The 21,835-nt window shown below is 45.2% G+C and overlaps 2 protein-coding genes and 1 non-coding gene across 6 annotated transcripts; 1 reads left to right on the top strand and 2 right to left on the bottom strand.

The window, feature by feature from the left end:
• Positions 1–1,318: 1,318 nt before the first annotated feature.
• ZNF79 (zinc finger protein 79) lies at positions 1,319–16,375 on the top strand. Of its 4 annotated transcripts, none has more exons than XM_069582384.1 (5): positions 1,319–1,697; positions 6,665–6,750; positions 8,771–8,897; positions 9,422–9,517; positions 14,401–16,375. In XM_069582384.1, exons 1-5 carry the CDS (start codon positions 1,682–1,684, stop codon positions 15,570–15,572), a joined length of 1,497 nt encoding a protein of 498 aa, XP_069438485.1. In that variant the 5' UTR covers positions 1,319–1,681; the 3' UTR covers positions 15,573–16,375. The 4 variants fall into 4 exon arrangements, with proteins under 4 accessions (XP_069438485.1, XP_069438487.1, XP_069438486.1 ...); XM_069582386.1 differs by lacking the exon at positions 8,771–8,897 and having other exon boundaries at positions 1,325–1,697; positions 14,401–14,622; positions 14,706–16,375; XM_069582387.1 differs by lacking the exon at positions 1,319–1,697 and having other exon boundaries at positions 6,695–6,750; positions 14,401–14,622; positions 14,706–16,375.
• Positions 16,376–17,593: 1,218 nt separating this feature from the next.
• RPL12 (ribosomal protein L12) lies at positions 17,594–21,829 on the bottom strand. The gene is made up of 7 exons (XM_069582404.1): positions 21,667–21,829; positions 21,064–21,137; positions 19,299–19,397; positions 18,910–18,991; positions 18,254–18,340; positions 17,806–17,918; positions 17,594–17,648 (listed from the first exon to the last, which is right to left on the bottom strand). The coding sequence occupies exons 1-7, from the start codon at positions 21,701–21,703 to the stop codon at positions 17,643–17,645; spliced, it is 498 nt and encodes a 165-aa protein (XP_069438505.1). The 5' UTR covers positions 21,704–21,829; the 3' UTR covers positions 17,594–17,642.
• On the bottom strand, positions 18,425–18,553 carry LOC138438470 (small nucleolar RNA SNORA65). The gene has a single exon (XR_011256397.1). It is a non-coding gene; the product is annotated as a small nucleolar RNA SNORA65 (small nucleolar RNA).
• Positions 21,830–21,835: the final 6 nt, after the last annotated feature.

Raw genomic sequence — 21,835 nt, 5'->3', positions numbered from 1 at the left:
ACACCTTGATTTTAGCCCAGGGAGATCCATCTCAGCCTTCTGATCTCCAAAGTTGTAAGCCTAAAAATCACACAAGCCTAAGGTTCAGTTCAGTTTAGTTGCTCAGTAGTGTCCAGCTGTTTGCGACGCCATGGACTGGTCACATGAATCACAGCCTTGTCTAACTCAAAAAAACTATAAGCCATGCCGTGTAGGGCCATCCAAGATGGACGGGTCATGGAGCAGAGTTCTAACAAAACATGGTCCACTGGAGAAGGGAACGGCAAACCACTTCAGTAGTCTTCTCATAAGAATGCCATCAACAGTAGGAAAAGCCAGAAAGATATGACACTGAAAGCCTAAGGTAGAGAAGGTTTTATCTCAAAGAGGTCTGTGGGTGTGAGTTGTCTCTTGGAGTGAATCCCAGTAAGTTCATAGAAGACCCCACAAAGTTAGAATTATATTGGGAAAGACACTACCACCAGTGATTAAGAGGGACAGAGACAAAATGGAAAGAGGTTCAGGACCCCCAAACTCATTTCTGCTGCCCAAGTAATACATTCTTCTCTCCTTAACGTCAAAAAATATCTCTGAAACTAAATTGATCATTAGAAAATTGCTTGATTAGTGAAGATCAACAGGCTTGTGGGAAATTTTCATCAATGTTCTGAGGAAGCCCACTTTGATTGGCAGCACAGAAGCCTCCAAGGGCCGACTACTCAGGAAACTCCTTCCTCCATAATTCTGATCGAACTCTATGAAGCGTGCTCCTGCCCCTGAAATTACTGAAAGACGTTCCCTCTTGGGAACGTCCGATGGATACTTTGAGCGTTCCAACCCAACCTGTGACTGCTCTGTTCACAGAGGGGGCCCTCACTTCCTTTAATCCCCCGCCCTAAACTCTACGTTGGACTCACGAAGACCAGTGAAGGTGGCTGGGGTTGGGCCCTGAGCTGAAGGACTAGCTGAGCCGCAGTCCTGGGCAAGTCAAATCATTGAGGAGAAACCAGGCGCTCCGCGACGATGCGTATCAGCGCCTGCGCTAAAAGCACCGCTCCCGGAGCCTTAGCGGCCAAGTCGCTTCCTACCGAAGACGCCCGGGTTATTCGATTCGGTGGATGGACCTCTGCGTGGCACGTACAACAAAGCGTGACGGGAAACACATTCTCGGAGCAGAAACAGCCGGAAGCCTGGCTAGGAAATACGGTCCACGAAGGTGTGTGGGTCACAGCCTCCTACCGAGAGCGACAAAAAGCCATCGGTCTGCAACAGAGCGCAGCGATTTCTGGGAGATGGAGTCCCGTGCGCAAGGAGGCATGTGCGCGTGTCCGGAAGTGACGCTTTTAAGGCGCGCCCCTCTTTCGCGCACAGGCGGGCCTGCGACCGCATTTTCTGAGCTTCGGGCGGTAGCCGTGTCCTGGCGCCTTTTCACGTAGAGGGCAGCGGGCTTTTTCAAGTGGTGTTCCACTAGAGACCGAGTCGGCAATTGTGTCACGGGCTCCCCAGCCGGGGCCCGGCTGTGGCTGTGGAGACAATGAAAGACCCACCGGACAGGACGGACCCGGCTCAGCCCCGCAGTCTCAGATTCGGCCGTTGAGGGGAGAGGCCTGCGAGAAGAGTCCAAAGCGGGGCTGGGGCCGCAGTGAAGCGACGCCGACGCTCAGAGAACTGCTGGGAGGCGGTGGCGCGAGGTGCGACCCAGATGCTGGAGGAAGAAGGTGAGAAGGAGTGTTGGAGCGGTTCGTGGCTTCCAGCCTGCGCGCCAGTACTGTTGTGTGACCCGGTTCCGAACTCAGCGGTTATCCTTTCCACAAGTAGTTGGGGACGGTCCTTTTTTGAATAATTATGGTGTCAAAAAAAATTGAAGAGCTCAGTCCTGAATCATCTCTGAGTATCCTGTTCCTGACTCTGATTTGTTGACGTACCTATGGCATTAAAAAGTAGAAGTGGGCCCTGGAAAGGAAAATGAGACGTACTCAGGGCCTGCTCTATTGCTTCTGATCTTCCAGCCTTCTTAAAGCAACCAGGGATACTCAGAATGGGAGCCTGTTGGCTTCCTGTGATACTGAGGGTGGGTTCAGCCCAGTTGGATTGTGAAATCTTGGCGAATCCTGGGAGTTTAGAATCAGAAGGCTAGGATTCCTGTTTAAGCCGGGGGGTACCAGCCAGGTCTCTTGACCTGTGTTTCTTCATTGAGGAAAAGGTAAAATGACGTTAACTACCTCGTTCACCTCTAAGAACTGTAAGCATCAAATAAGATGATGCTTTTGAAAGCACCTTGAATGCTTTACAGAACAGAACAAATGTGTATGTAATAGTAACCACTGAGGCATTGCCGTCCTCCTCTAGACCAGGAATTGGTCTGTCACTCCTCAAATGCAATTTCACATCCAACATTTCACGTCGTCTTCCCTCAGAGACCCGGGAACACAAGCAGGATGATTATCCTCCTCCCCATAGTACCAAAGGTGAAAATACGTACAATGGGTAGGTACAGCTCAGTAACATGAAGTCTGTACTAAGACCAGTGTTCAGACCTGTTTACTTTTTTTAGAGTTGTTCCCGAAGACTACACTACCACTCTTGTTTTTTTTTTTTAATTGAGATATAATTTGCATGCTATAATACTAAATTTGAAAGATTACAGTTCAGTGGCTTTTATTATATTCACAAAGTTAGGCAACCATCGCGACTATTTAATTCCAGAACATTTTCATCATCTCACACTACTCCACAGTCTCCTTTCCTCCTAGTCCCTGGCCAGCTATTCATCGTTCCATCCCTATGGATTTGCCTGTTCTGGACGTTTCAAGAAAGGAGAGTCATACAGTATATGTGTCTGGGGTCTTTCCCTTAGTATGTTTCAAGGTTCATCCATGTTGTAACATGAAGTGTACTTCCTTTTTATGGCCAAATAATATTCCATTACATGGATTATACCATGTTTTGTTTATCTGTGCCTCAGGTGATGAACATCTGAGTGGTTTCCAGTTTGCGCTATTATGAATAATGTTATAAACATGCATGCAAACCTTTTCTTTTGGTCATATTGTCATTTTGCTAGGGTTTATGCTTAAAGGAGGAATTACTGTGTAACTGTGGTAACTCTGTTTAACTTTCTGAGGAACTATGAGGCTGTCTTCCACAGTGGCAGCAGCATTTTACATTTCCAGTGGCAGTGTATGAGAATTTCAGTTTCTGTACATCTTCACCAGGCTTTCCTGGTGGCTCAGTGGTAAAGAATCCCCTGCCAATGCAGGAGACACAGATTTGAGCCCTAGTTCAGAAGATCCCTTGGAGAAGGAAAGAGCAACCCACTGCTGGGAAATCCCACGGACAGAGGAGCCTGGCGGGCTATAGTCTCAGAGTTAGACACGACTTAGCGACTGAGCACATAGGCATTCACACATCCTCATCAGGACTTTATTTTAATGCGTCTGTTTTATTTTAGCTATCTTCGTGTTAGTCGCTCAGTCGTTCCCGACTCTTTGCGACCCCATGGACTGCAGCCCTCTGTCCATGAGATTTTCCAGGCGAGGATGCTGGAGTGGGTTGCTATTTCCTTCTCCAGGGGATCTTCCCAACCCAGGAATCGAATGTGAAGTATCTTACAGTGGTTTGATATGTATTTCTCCAGTAACTAAAGATGTTGAGCATCTTTTCATATACTTACTAGCTTTTTGTATCTTATTTAAATATCTACTCAAATCCATTGCTCATTTTTAAGTTGGGTTATTTGTTCTTCTTTGTTGAGTTTTTAATATGGAGAATTCTGTATATATTTTGGATATTAGACCCTTAGAAGTTGTATGATTTGCAGGTCTTTTCATTTTGATAGTGTCCTTTAAAGCACAGAGTTTTTTATTTTTATGAACTCCCACTTAATTTTTTTTCCTTGTACTTTTGACATCATGCCTAATAAACCTATTGCCTAATCAAAGGTTATAAAGATTTATATTTTCTTCTAAAAGTTTTAGCTCTTACATTTAAGTCTAATCCATTTTGGGTTCGTTTTTATAGATGATGTGAGGTAGGAGTCCAGCTTCATTCTTTTGCATGTAGATATCTAGGTGTCCCAGCTCTATTTTGTTAAAAAGAAATTTAATTTCTTGGCCCTCTTGTTGAAAATAAGTTGTCCAGAAATGTATGGATTTATTTCTGAACTCTCAGTTCTTCTCCACTGATCTGTCTCTCCATTACCAGTACCACCCTACTTTAATTACTGTTGCTTTGTAGAAAGTTTTGATATTGTGAATATGAGTCTTCCACCTTTTGTTCTTTTTCCAGATTGATGGTTCTATGTCCCATGCATTTCCATATGAATTTTAGGAGCAGCTCCTAAATTTTTATTTAACAAAACAGCTGGGATTTTGATAGGACTGCATTGACTCCAAATTAATTTAGTGAATATTTTTGCAATCTCAGGATTATTGTCTTTCAGTCCATGAACCTGGATGGCTTTTCATTTATTTAGATCTTCTATAGTTTCCTGTAAGAATATTTGGTAGTTTTCACAACTGACAAAGGATTAATTTCCAAAATATACAAGCAGCTAATATAACTCAATACCAGAAAAACAAACAACCCAATCAAAAAGTGGGAAAAAGACCTAAACAGACGTTTCTCCAAAAAAGATGTACAAATGGCTAACAAACACATGAAAAGATGCTCAACATCGCTCATTATTAGAGAAATGCAAATCAAACCTACAATGAGATATCACCTTACACCAGTCAGAATGGCTGTCATCAAAGTCTACAAATAATAAATGCTGGAAATGGTGTGGAAAAAAGGGAATCCTCTTGCACTGTTTGTGGGAATGTAAATTGATACAGCCACTATGGAAGACGGTATGGAGATTCCTTTAAAAATTAGGAATAAAACCCCCATATGACCCAGCCATCCCACTCCTAGGTGTATACCCTGAGGGAAAAAAAATTGAAAAAAACACATATATCCCATTGTTCATTGCTGCACAGTTTACAATAGCTAGAACATGGAAGCAACCGAGATGTCCATCAACAGATGAATGGATAAAGAAGTTCTGTTACTTATACACAGTGGAATATTACTCAGCCATAAAAAGGAATGTATTTGAGTCAGTTCTAATGAGATGGATGAACCTAGAACCTGTATACAGAGTGAAGTACGTCAGAAAGAGAAAGATAAACATCATACTAACGCATATTTACAGAGTCTAGAAAAATTATACTGAAGAATGTATTTACAGAGCAGCAGTGGAGAAACAGACAGAGAATAGACCTATGGACATGGGGCGAGGGGGGATGTATGGAGAGAGTAACATAAAACTTACATGATCATCTTTAAGATAGCTGTTTTTAAAAATGGAAACTTTGCTGTGTGGCTTAGGAAACTCATAGGGTCTCTGTATCAACTTAGAGGGGTGGGATGGGAGGGAGACGGGAGGGAAGTTCAAAAGGGAGGGGATATATGTATACTTACAGCTGATTGTGTTGCAGTTTGACAGAAAACAACAAAATTCTGTAAAGCAGTTATCCTTCAATAAATAAATTAATTTTAAAAGAATTAGACAAAAGATTTTTAAAAATTTGGTAGTCTTCAGTGTAATGTCTTGCACTTCTTATATTCAGTTTATTCCTAGGTGTTTTGTTGTTTTAATGCTCTTTTAAGTTTCATTTCTAGATTGTTCATCGCTAGTTATAGAAATATAGTTGGAGAACTATTTACTCAATCCTTTGCCCATTTTTAATTGAGTTCTCTTTTTATTGTTTGTTCACATTGTATCCTGCAAGCTTGCTGAACTTGTTTAGCTATGCTAGTTTTTCCTGTTGATTCTTAGGATTTTCTGTGTACAAAATCATGCCATTCACAAATAGAGTTTAAATTTTTCCTTTCCAATCTGGCTGCGGTTGATTTGTTTGTTTGCTTGACTTTGCCTAATTGCTCTGGCTAGAACTTCCAGTGTAATACTGACTAGAACTGACAAGAGCTGACATCTTTGTCTTGTTCCTCATCTTAGAGGAAAAGCATCAGTCTTTAGCTCTGGGCTTTTTGGAAGTGGCTCTTAGCAAGTTAAGGAAGTCCGCTTCTGTTCCTGGTTTACTGGAGGTGTTTTATAGCGAAAGGTGTCAGATTCTCTTAAATAGCCTTTTGGCGTTCACTGAGATGATCACATGGGTTCCCCCCTCCTTTGTATTAATACAGTGTATTATAGATAGCTTTTCATGTGTTGAAGCAACCTTGCATTCCTGGGGTGAATCCCACCTGGTCACTACCTCTTCTTTTGATTAAGCAAATGTCTTTAATTTGTAGAGCCGCTTTTTCCAAAGAACTTAATTGATAATAGTTGTAAGCTGTATATTTACACGCCAGGCATTGTGTCAGCTGCTCTGTCTGCGTTTAAATCTTCACAGGAACTTAACAAGGGATCACATAGAAAAGTTGCTGGGAAGTGGTGGGTCTGGAATGCTTGTGAGTATGACAGTTTAATGCCTCTCTGTGTCTGAGTGGATTGATGGAACTTCTGAGCTGGAAAAGGAAATGCGAAAATTTATACCCCATTGCAGTTCTACAAATTCAGCCCCACTGAGCCCTGGGACCTATAATATCATCTGAACACGCTCTTCAGAGTGAGAATGTGAGGCTTTCTAGTTTGGTGAGCTGTGAACTTTTTTGCCTCATTGGTTTCTTTCTCTTCCTCCAGAACCACCTTCTCCAGACCCTGCCCTTCCCCAAGAGGAGGACACAGAGGAGGAAGGAATGGCAGCTGGTCTCACAGCAGGGCCCCAAGTAAGTTGGAAATTTACTCCAAGAAGCAGTCTTTAAAAAAAAAAAAAAAACTAAGGGTGCTTTTGGTTGTTAATTACAAAAGGCACTCATGTTCTTTGTAGAAACCATGGAAAATGTAGACAACATACTACCCATCCCCCCCGAGTCCCCCTTACTCCTACAAAGAAATAACACTTAACATTTCGATTTGTGTCCTTTTAGATACTTTTGTTGTTGTTGTTTTCCCAGAGATGATTTGTCCTGCTTTGAAACCTCTTTATTTCTACTTAGTAGAATTGGATTAATATTCCCCCATTTCATTAAGAGTATTCTACAGAATTATTTCCAATAAACTCCATTTCATAGTCCTTCTGTGAAGGTAAGCACTGTCTTCTCCCTTTCTTTTTCTTGACTAGACTAGGAATTGCTCTGTTTTCATTTTTAGAAAGTCTGTTCTTGGATTTCCTCATCAATTTTAATCTTTATTAAAAAACTTTTAGTAGTTTTTTTTTTTGCTTCCGCTTTCCTTAGATTTATTTTAAAATTAATATTTTTAACCTCTTGAGTTGAATCCATAATTTATTTTCTTCCTTTTTTGTTCAGATATATTGAATGTTTTTGGCTGTGGTCTTAATGTTTTTAGATATGCCAAAATTGTGGCTTTGGCTTCTTGTCTGCACATGTGGCTGGTCTGGGCCCCATGGAGGATAAAGTTTGTGTCTCTTCTCCACACAAATTATGCAGGTATAGTGTAATTGCAGGGTGTAGCACTTTGCAGCTCTGTAAGCTCAACCTTATTAAATTACTCATTTCTTCCATACCGTTATTTTTTGGTTTATTTTGTATTTACTCTGTCAGTAACTGAGCTATTTAACATCTCTCACGGCTATCATATTTTAAATTTCTCCTTGTATTTCCTGCAGTTTTTCCCTTATGAGTTATGTATTTGTTATTTGGTTCATAACCCTTATATCTTCATAGTAGATTTTACTCTCTTGATTTCTGTAAAAAGACCCCCATGTTTTTAAATATTTCATTGTTTTTAAAAATGACCCTCTGTCCCATTTAAAGCATTTCTCAGTGTGAAGATGTATTGGAAGGACAGGTAAAATTAGAAATCAGGAGATTAGTTAAGATTTGGGAAATGCTACTGGCTTAAAACCAGGCAGTGGCAGGGGCATGGACAGAAATGCGTGAACCCTCATGCTATTGCGGAGGGAGAGCAAACGTGCATCTGACTTGTGGGGAACTGCAGGGAGCGGGGAGATAACACCCAGGTGCCTGGCATGGCCAACAAGGTACGTGAAGGCACCATTTCCTAGGCTGACAATAGATAAAGATGTCCTCGCCGCCACGCCTGTGCTCACGATGCCTCCCCTGCCTTGGATAGCCTTTTCTTTCTCCATCTGAAGAACCTGCTCCTTCAAGGCCAACTTGGTGGTTGCCTTCTCTCTCTGCGGTCTTCCCTGAGTGTCCTCCTCCTACCCTCCAACTAGGATTCCTCTTCCATTATCCTAGGAACTAGAATATCCCTCTCTTTTCACACATTGTTGCAGGTGGTTGCAAGCGTGCCTGGTGCTCCTGCTTACTGTAAGATGTCTGAGTTCATGGGAATATTTATTCAACGTTCTGCAGACATTCATCATTCACATTCTTTGCTGATTTGCAGCTGATTCCTTGCCGCATAAACTCACGCATTCTAATTTTGTTTTCTCTGTGTTGGTACCTTTAATTCCCGAGCACCTGTTAGTTTCTGCCCAATTACTGCTCATGGATATACATATATTTCTTACTATTTATATATAAAGTCTACAAGAATTATACACATGTGAAGACAGAGAGACTGTTATTTATTTTCATGCATCAGTGTCCAGTATAGCGTTAGGCATATAGGAAGTGATCAGTGGTGCTTTTCTGGATCTACCCCAAGTCCTTTCAGAGACCTTTAGTAGGTTTGCTAACCACCACACCCAGAGCCGCCAGCCTCCCTCCCTCACATTCTAAGGGCTCTGGGCAAGAAGGACTGTGCTTGTTGTTTCAGGGATCCACACCTTTCAGCAGTGTGACTGTAGATTTTACCCACGGGGGATGGAGGCAGTTGGCCCCTGCTCCAAGGGACAGGTTCGAGGAAGGAATGCCAGAAAAGTCCAGAAACCTGGTCTTACTGGGTAAGGAAACCATTCAAAATTCAGGATCTGTTCAGTTCTGAAAATCTGTGGTACTTCGCAGCCTTGAGTGAGCCTGAGTGGCTCTAATGCACCAGAGGGACAGTGTTTATTCCTCCTCGTTCACTAATGAACGGTCTCTGCATTCTGGGTTGGGAAAGAGGCAGTTTCATTTTGCTCCCCCTCGAGGCCATACCTCCACATTTTCCTACTTCCCAGGAGGGGTCCTCCATAGTCAGTAAGTTCCCATCTTCCTAAGTAACTTGTTTTATGGGCTTGCTTAGCTCTCTGACTTGACCCCTCCATGAGGCTGTTTCTTTATCTCTTTTTCAGAAATGCTGTAAAGACTTCAGCACCATCATCTGTCTTATTTACTGCTGTGTCCCCTAGTGCCCAGCACCAAGTCAGTGCTCAGCATATTTATTGAGTGAATGAAATGAATGACCTGCTCCCCCTCCCCCAGTTCTGGGTAGCTATTTATCCTTAGGGCAGATCTCTTAAGTCCACTCCTTTTCCCCTTTAAATAGGACTTCCAGTTTCCCAACCCGGTATGAACTCCCAGTTGGAACAAAGGGAAGGTTCATGGATGCTCGAGGGAGACGGCCTAAGGAACGCCTGTCCAGGTGAGTGAGCAAGGCAGAGTCTCAGGAGCAAAAGCCCCTTTGAAAACATTTGAATATTTTAACAACAAGGGAGGTAGGTATTGCTATCTCACTTGTATAGATGAGGAAAATAAAGCTGAGAGAGGCTGACTCACTGGTTCAGAGCCTCCCAGCTAGAAAGTGGCCAGGCTGGGTTTGAAGCAACACCAGTCAGGCTCCAGAGGCCTCTGTTCCATACCGTCGCCTCAGTCTCCCCAAGCTGGGAGGTATGTGGAAGCACAGGTGGTGGTGCTGCCCCCAGGAAATGAGAGTCGTCTTCGCTGGCCCCGCTCATTCCCTGCTTCAGGGTCACCTCACTGAGGATCTCGGGTGCCCACCTTTACCCATCCTTCACCTGTGACACCTGCTGCTGCTCCCCTATCTGACTGACTCTTTATTGAATTCTGCACCCCATCTTCATGGCCATGCTGGAATTTTCTAAAGAACTGACGCTAAGAAACTCAGGAAAAACAAAAGCACAGGAAGCCATAGTTACTATGTATGTTTAGGTCTTACTGCTCATCTAAGGCTGCTTACTCCACCCTCACCTTCATATTTCAGTCCTTGCAGGTAAATGACCTCTGGCAGGGCCTGTGGTCAGGCCCAGCTGTGGCAGGGCAGCTACTTTTGATATTTTGAAACTTAAAGCATCAGAGGTACAAATGAACTTAACAGCTTTAAGGTGACAAAATTTTAACTTTTTCTAAAAATGCAGCCTAATGCTTTCATATCTGATTATGGTTGCTCTTAGTCAATGAAAACAAAACAAAGCCTCTGGCTTATTTTCCACAGGGTTTATCTGCACTCTCTTCTTCCCATTTTAGCCTCTCTCTAAGCAGCCTGTCACATGTCACCTCAGTCCTTGTTGTAACTGCAGGCGCCATTCACACTTGCTGAAATACTTCCCTTCACAGGGAGCCTGACTCCCCTGCTGCTTCCTTCCCCCTCGCCACACCCCTTCCCAGCTCACCATCCTTGTTAGGCAGGACCTTTTCCCTTGAGTCCCAAGACCCTGTATAGAACTTCAGAGATGGAATGCAGGGTTTTGTGGCAATAACTGCATTTTCCTGGGAAAAGGTTTCTTCAGTCTCAGAGGGGTTTAAGAGCCTAAAAAGGTTACTGAAGAAGATTCAGATCACCAAATTATGAGAAACAAAAGTTGGGAAAAGATGTTACTATGAAAAATCTGTGCCCTAAGGTATTAGTGTAGAGTATTAGTGTGGAAGCAACTTTGGATATGGACCCATAAAAGATACACCAGGAGCTGGCTTGCTGCGTATCAAGTACCTGGATTCAGAGTAAATCACTAAATTTTGATCATCTGTTTCTGTATCTCAAAAATGAGGATAACAAAACCTGTCATACTTGACAACACTAATACATATGAAAAAGGTGTTGACAGTGTAGGACTGTATTAATTCTGTGATAAGTGAGGTAATTGGAGGAGTTTTAAATCCGGCTGTTAGAGTAACTAAAACACTGCCCCGGGGTGTTCTGCCTCTGCTCTGAGGCCCCACAGAGCACTTGGGCATCACTGAGCCTCACGGGCGGGTTCAGGGTTCCCTGTTATTCCATCCCACCCTTCCACAGTAACAGACAGACCCAGGGCTTGGATGTGCCTTTGCGTCACTCCTTGGTCCATGCCTGGGGTTGTTTTATTAATAGCTACTGGAGGTGCAACAGAGGAGAAGATTGAGTCCCTGCTTATAGAGTTGCAAGGAACGTAAATAAAATGAGTAAACAAAGTAACTGGTAGAATATTGAATAGTGGTGAGTACTGTAAGAATGGGAATACCAGTGAAGGCTATTCTGCTGCTGCTGCTGCCAAGTTGCTTCAGTCGTGTCCGACTCTGTGCGACCCCGTAGACAGCAGCCCACCAGGCTCTCCCATCCCTGGGATTCTCCAGGCAAGAACACTGGAGTGGATTGCCATTTCCTTCTCCAAGAAGGCTATTCTAGATTAGATGAATAGAAAAGACCACTTTGAGGAGGTGACATTGGAGCTGAGATCTGAAGGAAGAGAATGAGCCAGCTGTTTGAGTGTCTGGATAAGGAACATCCTGGGCCACACCATGTGTTGAAGCTTTGAGTGGAAATTAGTTTAACTTGTGTTAGGATCAGAAGACCCTAGGACTCAGTGAACAAGAGAGAGTGCTGGGCAGGGCAGCAGATCATATAAGACTCAGAGGCCATGGAAGACGTTCAGGTTTTATCCAGGCAGGAAGATAGGAAGCCACTGAAGGTGTTGAGCACAAAAAGGATAATATTTGATTTGTGTTTGAGAAGATAACCTGTGGAGACTAGACTTTCAGGGTTAAAGACCAGAAGCAGGGAAATTGGTTAGGACATAACAGTAAGAGGGTGGTGGTGGGTCAGGACAAAGATTCAGGGCATACTTGGTGTTACAGCCAACAAGACTCACCAGGAATTGGATATGAGAGACAGGCATTAACGGTGACCCTGGTCGGAGCAGCTGGGTGAATGGAAAGGCTGACTAAGTCACCGACTAGAAAGGGAAAATCACCACTTCTATTTTTGGGTAAATTCGGTTTGAGATATTATTAGAGTGTCTTGTACAGGAGTCCGGAGAAGGCAATGGCACTCCACTCCAGTATTCTTGCCTAGAAAATCCCATGGATGGAGGAGCCTGGTAGGCTGCAGTCCATGCTAAGGGTCAGACATGACCGAGCGACTTCTCTTTCACTTTTCACGTTCATGCATTGGAGAAGGAAATGGCAACCCACTCCAGTGTTCTTGCCTGGAGAATCCCAGGGACGGGGGAGCCTGGTGGGCTGCCGTCTGTGGGGTCACAGAGTTGGATACGACTGAAATGACTTAGCAGCAGCATGCAGGAGCCAGCACTCAGGAGGGAGGTGAGCTGAGGCAAGACAGTTTATGAACATCACATGGTCTTTTCTTTTTTTGTCTCTGTGGCCGAGCATGAGTATCTTAGTTCCCCAACCAGGGATCAATCTTGTGCCCCCTGCAATGGAAACACGGAGTCCTAACCTGTCCTAACCTTAATTGCTCCTTTCTCCTGCTGTTTCTTCTATTACCATTTTTCTTCTTTCCATCTTTGACTCAGATAAGACAGTCAGTTTTTGAGAGCTGTCAGAGTCATCTAAGGCCTAATACCAAGTGACATAGAGATACCTTCAACCCGAAACAGGGACTTCTGTGCTCTTGGTAGACTGGGCTTCAAATGCACATGCAACTTACAGGGAAAACTACTTAATGGGAAACATTTACAAGACAAAGGTTCAAGATAATAACAAGCAGTCATAGAACACTTGCTGTTCTGGGTCATTTGTGTTTTAGCTCATTTAGTTCTCATAATTCTGTAAGAGAGCTACATTCACAGATAATAAATCCAGGGTATACTAATTTGCCCAAAGTCGTATCAATAGTAGGAGGTAGGGCCAAGATTTGAACCCAGGCAGCCTGGGTCAAGGTTCTCTATAGAAATCCAAATAAAGGGCACCTGAAACTAACCCGTTTTCCTAAATAAGGCAGAAACAGGAAGAACCATTTCAGGAAAATTGACCCTTGAGAAAAGAAGCTCCGTTGCCCTCCCTAAAACTCCACTCTCCTTAGCTATGAGCCTCTATGGAGACAGACAGAGATGTCTGGGACCAGAGGGTTCAATTAGTTTTAACACTTGCCAAATATTATGTTAACTCACACTTTAAAGTTTTCTCTTAAAATGAATGTGGTCCCAAAGAGGAATAATCAATAACTTATTATAAAAATAATACTGTCATTGGAGGACATTAGAAATATACATAAGCATTGAAGAAGATAAAAATTACCCCTGCCTAACCCCACAACCCAAAGACAACACAGCTTACCTTCACATTATATAGTTTGTCAGGGTTTTTTCAATAAATACCTTTCTGCAAAAGCAATTACAGTGCACAGATTACACACATGACTTAACTGCTAAATAGTGTCTCTTGATTGGCTATACTATGGTCATTCCTTGTTATTAAACATTTAGGTATTTGCTTTTCATTTGACAAATAATGTAGTGTTGAGAACAAATGATGTCAGTGCAGCTCTACATAATTTCTCATTAGTTCCTCAGGATAGATTCTTAGAAGTGGAATTCTGATGTCAGCATTTTAGACTCTGGACAGGTGCAGCCAGATTGCTCTCCAGAAAGCTCATCCCTGTTTATGCAGCCTCTCAGTATGTGACATCCCACCTGCTACACCCTTACCAGCCCTCTAGGATTAACCATTTTTTTGAAATCTTGCTGATTTGATAAGGTGAAAATGTTCATCCTGCTGGCATCAGTCATAAGCTTTTTAAAGTGAAAAGCTTCCAAACCTGCTAAGTAGGCTGCCCAAAACCATACTGAGAATTGTGAGAGTAAGAAGACAGCTCAGGACAACCCCAGGACTTGGCAGAAGCACAGGAGAGGTGTGTGTCTGCGGCAGGCTCCGGATCCACTGCTGCTGTTTAGAAAAGGGAGCAGAGGGTGCTCATGTCTCTGAAAAGTTTTCTGGTCACACAGTTTAGAACAGAAGCATCCTGGAGCTTCCCTGGTGACTCAGATGGTAGAGAATCTGCCTGGAAAACAGGCAGCCCAAGTGCAATCCCTGGGTCGGGAACATTCCTTGAAGGAAATGGCAACCCACTCCAGTATTCTTTCCTGGAGAATCCCATGGACAGAGGAGCCTGGCGGGCTACAGTCCATGGGGTCACAAAGAGTCGGACTAAGCAACTAACACTTACATACACATCCTGGGTGAAGCAGGGAACCAGTCCGCAAACAGGCTTAGCCCAGCTCCTTCAGCCTTCATATTGCAGTATCTTCTACCGCCCAAAGAATTTTAAAAATTACTTTTCTAAATTTTCTTCAGATTGGAAGATTATATCTGACTCACCACCTGAGCAAGACATTTCTGAAGAATCATTCCAAGATCCAAGTGCAGAGATGCCTTCTGGGGTGTCAGAGCACAGGAACAGTGAACTGGGGAAAAGCCTCAATCTGAGACCAGTCCTTTCTCCACAACAGAGAGTTCCTACAGAAGTGAGATCCCATAAATGTGACACACACACACAGAGCTTTGGGAATAATGCAGGTACAGTTAAACCTCACAGAGCGAAGCCGTACACGTGTAACGAATGTGGCAAGGCCTTCAGTTATTGTTCTTCCCTTTCTCAGCATCAGAAGAGCCATACTGGGGAGAAGCCATACGAGTGCAATGAATGCGGGAAGGCCTTCAGCCAGAGTTCATCTCTTATTCAGCACCAGAGGATTCACACCGGAGAGAAACCTTATAAATGCAGTGAATGTGGGAGAGCCTTCAGCCAAAACGCAAACCTCACAAAACACCAGCGAACTCATACTGGAGAAAAGCCCTACAAATGTACCGAGTGTGAGAAAGCCTTCAGTGACTGTTCAGCCCTTGTTCAGCACCAGAGAATCCACACTGGAGAGAAGCCTTATGAGTGTAGCGACTGTGGGAAGGCATTCCGCCACAGTGCAAATCTTACCAACCACCAGCGGACTCACACAGGGGAGAAGCCCTACAAGTGCAAAGAATGTGGGAAGGCCTTCAGCTACTGTGCGGCATTTATTCAGCACCAGAGAATCCATACAGGGGAGAAGCCCTACAAATGTAACGCATGTGGGAAGGCCTTCAGCCAGAGTGCAAACCTCACAAACCACCAGAGGACTCACACTGGAGAGAAACCCTACACGTGTAGTGAGTGCGGGAAAGCATTCAGCCAAAGTACAAACCTTATAATCCACCAGAAGACTCACACTGGAGAGAAACCTTATAAATGTAATGACTGCGGGAAATTCTTCAGTGAGAGCTCCGCCCTCATTCGGCATCATATAATTCACACAGGAGAAAAGCCCTACGAGTGCAGTGAGTGTGGGAAGGCATTTAACCAGAGCTCATCCCTTAGTCAGCATCAGCGAATTCACACTGGTGTGAAACCCTATGAATGTAGAGCGTGTGGGAAGGCCTTCAGGTGTAGTTCAGCTTTTATTAGACATCAGAGACTCCATGCTGGAGAGTAACTGGGAACATAACTGAAGTGCATGGGGACCTGACCAGTAATTTGAAGGCATCTGGGGACATCTCACGTAAAGGCTTAGCCCAGAGCCACATGCAAAAGCACCTTTTAATAGTCACTATTTTACACCTTGCGTGTGGTGCTCCTTTATCAACACTTGGTAAGCATAGACTGCCCAGCTCCAATTACACTGGTTTCAAGATTTACCTTTAACTTAGAAACACTGGTTTATAAAGAATGAGTCAAGGACTTGGTTTGTACTTAAAAGGGCAGGTGTCTTGCAGTGGTCTGTCATCTCTGCTTGAACCAAGAACAGTGGCTGGGAACAAGTACTCCCCATAATAGGGCCATTAAGGTATCAGATATGGGGGAGTGGAGTCAAGTGAGGATGAAGATCCCAGGGCCAGTTGTTGCTGGAATGGGGATGGAAGAGACTCCCTGATGCTGCACACAGCCTGCACTTTCTGAGCTGTTCAAGGGAACTGGCAAGTATTTACTGTCAAGAAAAGCACAATTGAGGGTGCACCCTCAGCAAGGTGCCTGCCTTTAAATGGAATCCCTGTGGAGGGAGGGCTTCCCTGGTGGCTCAGCTGGCAAAGAATCCCCTACAATGCAGACCAGGGTTCCATCCCTGGGTTGGGAAGACCCCTTGGAGAACAAATGGCTACCCAGTACAGAACAAAATAAGTTATCTTTTTCCACCTGGGTAAGGTATCTTCTTCCACCTGGAATGAGATAGCCACAGCATGTTACAGACCTAAGGCTATTAACTATAATATATATTGTTATAATATGTATAGTTAACAATGGTCGTGTTCTATGACTTTCACTTTAGAGGGAGGGCTAACAAGACTGGGGCCAACTGACAGCAGCCATACTTTCCTGGTTCAAAGCAAAGTGGGTCATTTTTCCTTTTCCCGCCTTCCTGACAGCCCAGTTATCTTGGATCAAGCTCTTTAGCCTGTTGGCCTGCTTCTTTGTCCTTTACACCAGCAGTGTAGATCCTAGCTGCTATAAGCTGCTTCCCTGGTGTTTTTTGATAAGGATGCTTGATTAGTAGTGGTCTACTGTGAGATGGTTGTCACCCCAGGCCTCCAGCTTTGATTCCTTGATGACTTTGCCCCATGTCCTGGAACCTTTCATCACTTCAGAGATCTGAGATGGTCCTTTCCAGTAAACAAAGTTTTCCACACCCTCTTGGAAACCTAAGCTTCCCTGGTGGCTCAGACAGTAAAGCATCTGCCTGCAATGCTGGAGACCCAGGTTCAAACCCTGGGTCAGGAAGATCCCCTGGGGAAGGAAATGGCAACCCGCTCCAGTATTCTTGCATGGGGAGATCCTATGGACAGAGGAGCCTGGCAGGCTACAGTCCATGGGGCTGCAGCGAGTCTGAGCGCACACAGTGCAAAAATGGGAGAGGAAAGCAACTAGAAATGAAGATCTTAGGGCTGTCATTCCTCCCCAGAAAGCCCCTTCCAGGTTGGTATTTCAAGCTTTTGTCTCAGCACCTACGTGTTTGATGTTCATTTGTTGCATATCAAATCAAGTGAGTGAGGAGCTCTAGATAGAAAATCAGATAGTAGCCTGCACCAAGCTCCTCTGCCCATGGAATTTTCAAGGCAAGAGTACTGGAGTGGGTTGCCATTTCCTTCTGCAGGGAATCTTCCCAACCCAGGGATGGGAGACTTTAACCTCGCTTTTACATCAACTTGAGATCAATCAAGGACCATAAACATCAGGTTCTTTGGTTGTCCCATCAGTAATTCTGAGCCCCAGCTGTGTGCTGGGATGGACAGCAAAGCCCTGGGCCTGCAACCCACCGAGTAAAGTGGTTTGGGAAGAGCTCCTTCTACACATATTCTCTAGTACGTTCAGCTCCCAAGTTTCCTTTCTGCCCAACAGTGTTTTCTTGAGGTCAGAATGCTGTTGTCCAGACTGTGGCTTCATCTGTCACCTTGGGCCCAATGACCGCAATTTGACCACAAAGACTAGGCTACCCCTCAAGGAAGAAGCTACATCAGAAAGTCCACTGGTTGTCAAATGATCCTTTATTTTCCTTTTTCCTTTGCAGTTCTTAACTCTGTGGGGGGAAAAAAGAAACTTCTCAGTAACAGGACAAAAAACTTTATCCCCCACTATTGAGCATTTCTAGAACTTTACAGTATCTCAAAGGATACATTAGCTCCGCCCCCAGTCTTCACCTTAATTTTAACCATATCAGTGCAGAAGTGACTTACAGCAGGGCACTCCACTGCGCCACTGTTGATATCATCTATGATGTCATGAGGATGGCGGCCATCAACATTGCAGCCCACAGACTGGGCGGTCCCCAGGATCTCTTTAATGGTTCCTGTCATTAAGAAAAGGTGGAGTCAGAGGGGAAGTCAGTCCCTCGCAATTCTCAGATACCAGAGGGAATACAGGTGAGGAGAGGAATAAGGAGTAACTATTTTATGGATTACGGGAATAATATGCTCCCCTAATCCAAAACTCAGCACTCAGTATTATTTAAAATCTCCAAGTGCAAAACTGGCCACAGATCCCATTATACCCAGACTCAAACCAAAAGACACTCCTAATTCCAGGTCTTACAGAGTTAAGAAAGCCCCTTCTAATTGGGAAAAGGCCACTAAAGGAACACATCTCAAGTTACAGCTAAGGTGCCCCAAACTGTTCTGCTCTTACCAGAAAGCTCTCTAGCTAGAGACCGATGCCGCATCTGCCGGGCAATGTTGACGATCTCATCAAAAGTGATGTTTCCACTGTGCTTAACTGCAGAAAACAGAAAAGAGCAAAAGCTTTGTTACCACCTGAGGCCAGGGCAGACCACAGTCCATCTTCTCTCATCCATTTCTAGCCTGTTCCCATGCTTTCGGCACAGAGTCATCCACATGAAGAACAACCCTGTTTCCTAAGCTGGGGTTATTTTTAGCTCACCACTGGATTGCACCAGCCAACAGAAAACTGGTCAGGTGCAGTGGCGGGTGGCTAGACACAAAATCAAGTTTTGCTAACCTTACATGGAAGGGACTGTTCTGAAGAGAAAAAAGTGACAGGTTGGTTAAAGCTGTCCATACGTCATCTAGCTAGGAAGCTGCCCTTCCCAATTACTGGTTATCTGTTTCTTCACCCTGTTTGACAGTTCCCTCCTCTATGTTCTGAGGGGATCTGTTCCACAGCAGTGATTGGGCAGAGCCACAGGGCACTTGTTGGCAGTGCCTGGCTCTGTAACAGCTTAACACACCTGTGCCATCCCTGTTTCCTTAAAGGGAGCAAGTACAGCTGTCTATTACATTGGACACACCACCACCCACAAATTACCAGGGGAAAAAACCACTCACTGTTTTTCTGCTTCTTTCTGTCCCTTGGTGGTTCCTTGAGGGCTTTGATGATCAGGGCAGAAGCAGAAGGTACCACCTCAATCTGCAGAAGAGATGCTCCATGTGAATAAGCCCTATGCTACCCTCTAGCAAGAACCGATAATACCGTGCACTTCGGCTCTCAGGACCAGGGGCCGGACACTGTTGACCAAATATACATTCAAGCTAATCTTCACAACCAGAAACACAGCCTACCCTTCCCCAGCAAATGCTGATTTGCTCAGTGTCTCCACAGTGAGAAGAGTTAATATTTACATCATGCTCTTAAAACAACCCTCCCCACAAATAAAACTGCTTTTAGCACCTGCCACCCAGGTATCCCCACCTCTGCCTGCCCTCAAACCAAGTACCTGGGCTTGTCTGTTCTGAATGGTCAGTTTCACTGTAATCCGCAGACCCTTCCAATCACCAGTTGCCTTGGCAATGTCATCACCGACCTTTTTTGGAGACTGTAGAAATACAAGGTATATAATCACACTGTGCCCTAACCGAAACCGATCTGAAAATCTGCCCAGTCCCTCTCACTTGGCAGCACACAAGAAAGCTTTCTGAAACACGTTTAACTGTGCCTACCTAATCAAGGTATGGCTATCACCATAATTAAATTGGAAAAATGAGGCTACGGGTTTAGTTTATCCAAGGCTGTAACCTTGAGGTTTAAGGCCACAATGGGGCCATGTCGCTTACCTACCCTTTCCTAGAGATCTATGTGGTATCTTTTATATTTGGACCACCAGGGGATCTTTAAAGATACCATGTTCCTGGTGTCTGACCAATCCTAGTCAACCTATGGGGATGCGGTCTGGGCATCTGCACTTTATAATTCCCTGAAGAGAATTATATAAAGGAGATTAAACAATGAAAAATGGAAGCTTTTGAACTGTGCTGTTGGAGAAGACTCTTATTAAAAGAGTCCCTTGGGACTGCAAGGAGCTCCAACCAGTCCATCCTAAAGGAAATCAGTCCTAATATTCATTGGAAGGACTGATGCTGAAGCCAAAACCCCAATCCTCTGGCCACCTGATGCAAAGAACTGACTCATTTGAAAAGACCCTGATTCTGGGAATGATTGAAGGCAGGAGAAGGGGACGACAGAGGATGAGATGGGTGGATGGCATCACCGACTCAACGGACATGTTTGAGTAAGCTCCAGGAGTTGGTGATGGACAGGGAGGCCTGGAGTACTGCAGTCCTGGGGTCGCAAAGAGTTAGACATGACTGAGCAACTGAACTGAACAGGAGAGGTGTCCAGTGAGCACTAGCTGAGCTAAGGGACAACAAAGAGTAAGGCGGCCACTGCTTAAGCAAAACCATGATGGGATAACTTTTCAGACAGGAGACCACTGCCCAGAAAATAAAGACCTAATTATATTCAAGAAAAAAAGACGAATTAAGTCCAACCCTTCGTGTGTTAGTCACTCAGTCATGTCAGACTCTCTGCAACCCCATAGACTGTAGTCCACCTGGGATTTTCCAGGCAAGAATACTGGAGTGGGTTGCCATTTCCTTCTCCAGGACAGCAGGTAAAGCCAACCGTATGAATCAGTACACTGAAAGCAGAGTTAATACTAGTTACTGTAAAGCGGCTGCCCACAATACAGGAGACCCGGGTTCGATCCCTTGGTGGGGAAGATCCTCTATAGAAATGGCAACCCACTCCAGTATTCTTGCCTGTAAAGTCCCATGAACAGAGAAGCCTGGTAGGCTACAGTCCATGGGGTCACAAAGAGTCAGACAGGACTGAGCGACTTCACTGTAACATTCACAAAGGTCTTCATTTCACACCCCATTCAATCCTCCAGCAGCCATATGGCTATTTCCCTAAGAAGTAGACCAAGCAGACAACAGTTTTCACTCTTGACTTCAAAAACCTCCTCTATCCCATCCCTCATGGACCCTCAGAGCAGCAACTAAGACACACGAAAACTCCAAGTTCAAGTAGCAGAAACCACCTTTATATACAACCATTCTGCGGCAGCTGGTGCCAGTTCAATGGCTCGGAGGCCTAGTAGGGGATGACAATCTGTCCCTGTCAACGGCACCTCAGAGGCAATCGTGTCTGCGCAGGCTGGAGTCTTACTTAGTAAGTGGCCCCCTCCCCCGGGGATGACTTACCAGACCCAGAGGGCCGATCTTGGGGGCCAGGGCAGACGTGGCACCGACTTCCCCACCGGTACACCTCAAGTACACTGGAAGAAAGAAAGAATTAGTGCCTCCGTAGAAGGGGTTGCCCAAATCACAGCCTCCCCTCCGCAGTCCTCCTGGCGGGCCTGGCCGCACCACCGATTGCCTCTTCTGGGAAAAATGCCAAAAGCGGGGAGCAAAGTAAGACACCCCTCCAGCCAAGGCGAGAGCCGCTCCAAGCGCCACGTGGGACGGCGGCCTTGGGTTCGGCCACCGCTGCCGAGGCCCACACCGCATCGGTTTGGGGGCAGTTCCGCCGCCGGCCAACCCAGTCTAGGGAGAAGCGCCCGGAGACAAACCTTACCCTAAGGCGTGCGGGCTGCGAAGCCCCCACAGGTCCGAGGCCCATTAAGAATAAGAGAGTCGGCCACGACCGCACAGCGCCCTGAACGCAGCAACAGAGGGCAGGCCCCTAGGAGGCAGCGGCCTTGAGGCCCGACGTGGGAAAGGCCATCGGGGCAGGGGCCGCGGGCCGGACGGAATACGGGGAGGGATGCCGCATCCCGAAGCCCCGGCCACATCTAAAGCACGCACCGACTTTGATCTCGTTGGGGTCGAACTTAGGCGGCATGGTGGAGGCGGCTGGTGTCGGATGAACCCGGATTCGGGACGACCGAAGAAAGTTGCACCTTTGCCTCCTCCGAGCCGAAAGCCGAAAGACCGGAAGGTGGGACTTTTGCGCCGGATATAGACCCGAAAGCGC

Source organism: Ovis canadensis, chromosome 3, assembly GCF_042477335.2.
Source record: "Ovis canadensis isolate MfBH-ARS-UI-01 breed Bighorn chromosome 3, ARS-UI_OviCan_v2, whole genome shotgun sequence".
Taxonomy (NCBI): domain Eukaryota; kingdom Metazoa; phylum Chordata; class Mammalia; order Artiodactyla; family Bovidae; genus Ovis; species Ovis canadensis.
The sequence above is the reverse complement of the archived record's forward strand: the minus strand, read 5'-3'. Positions and strand labels throughout refer to the sequence as shown.

Bases quoted from the DNA above. Each gene is read 5' to 3' on its own strand.
- ZNF79 (XM_069582384.1), top strand. The intron at 8,898-9,421 runs GTAAGGAAACCA...CCCTTTAAATAG, and splicing joins CAGAAACCTGGTCTTACTGG to GACTTCCAGTTTCCCAACCC. The intron at 9,518-14,400 runs GTGAGTGAGCAA...AATTTTCTTCAG, and splicing joins CCTAAGGAACGCCTGTCCAG to ATTGGAAGATTATATCTGAC.
- RPL12 (XM_069582404.1), bottom strand. From the start codon at position 21,703: ATGCCGCCTAAGTTCGACCCCAACGAGATCAAAGTCG. The intron at 21,138-21,666 runs GTGCGTGCTTTA...TCTTTCTTCCAG, and splicing joins CCCCAACGAGATCAAAGTCG to TGTACTTGAGGTGTACCGGT. The intron at 19,398-21,063 runs GTAAGTCATCCC...GTATTTCTACAG, and splicing joins AGATCGGCCCTCTGGGTCTG to TCTCCAAAAAAGGTCGGTGA.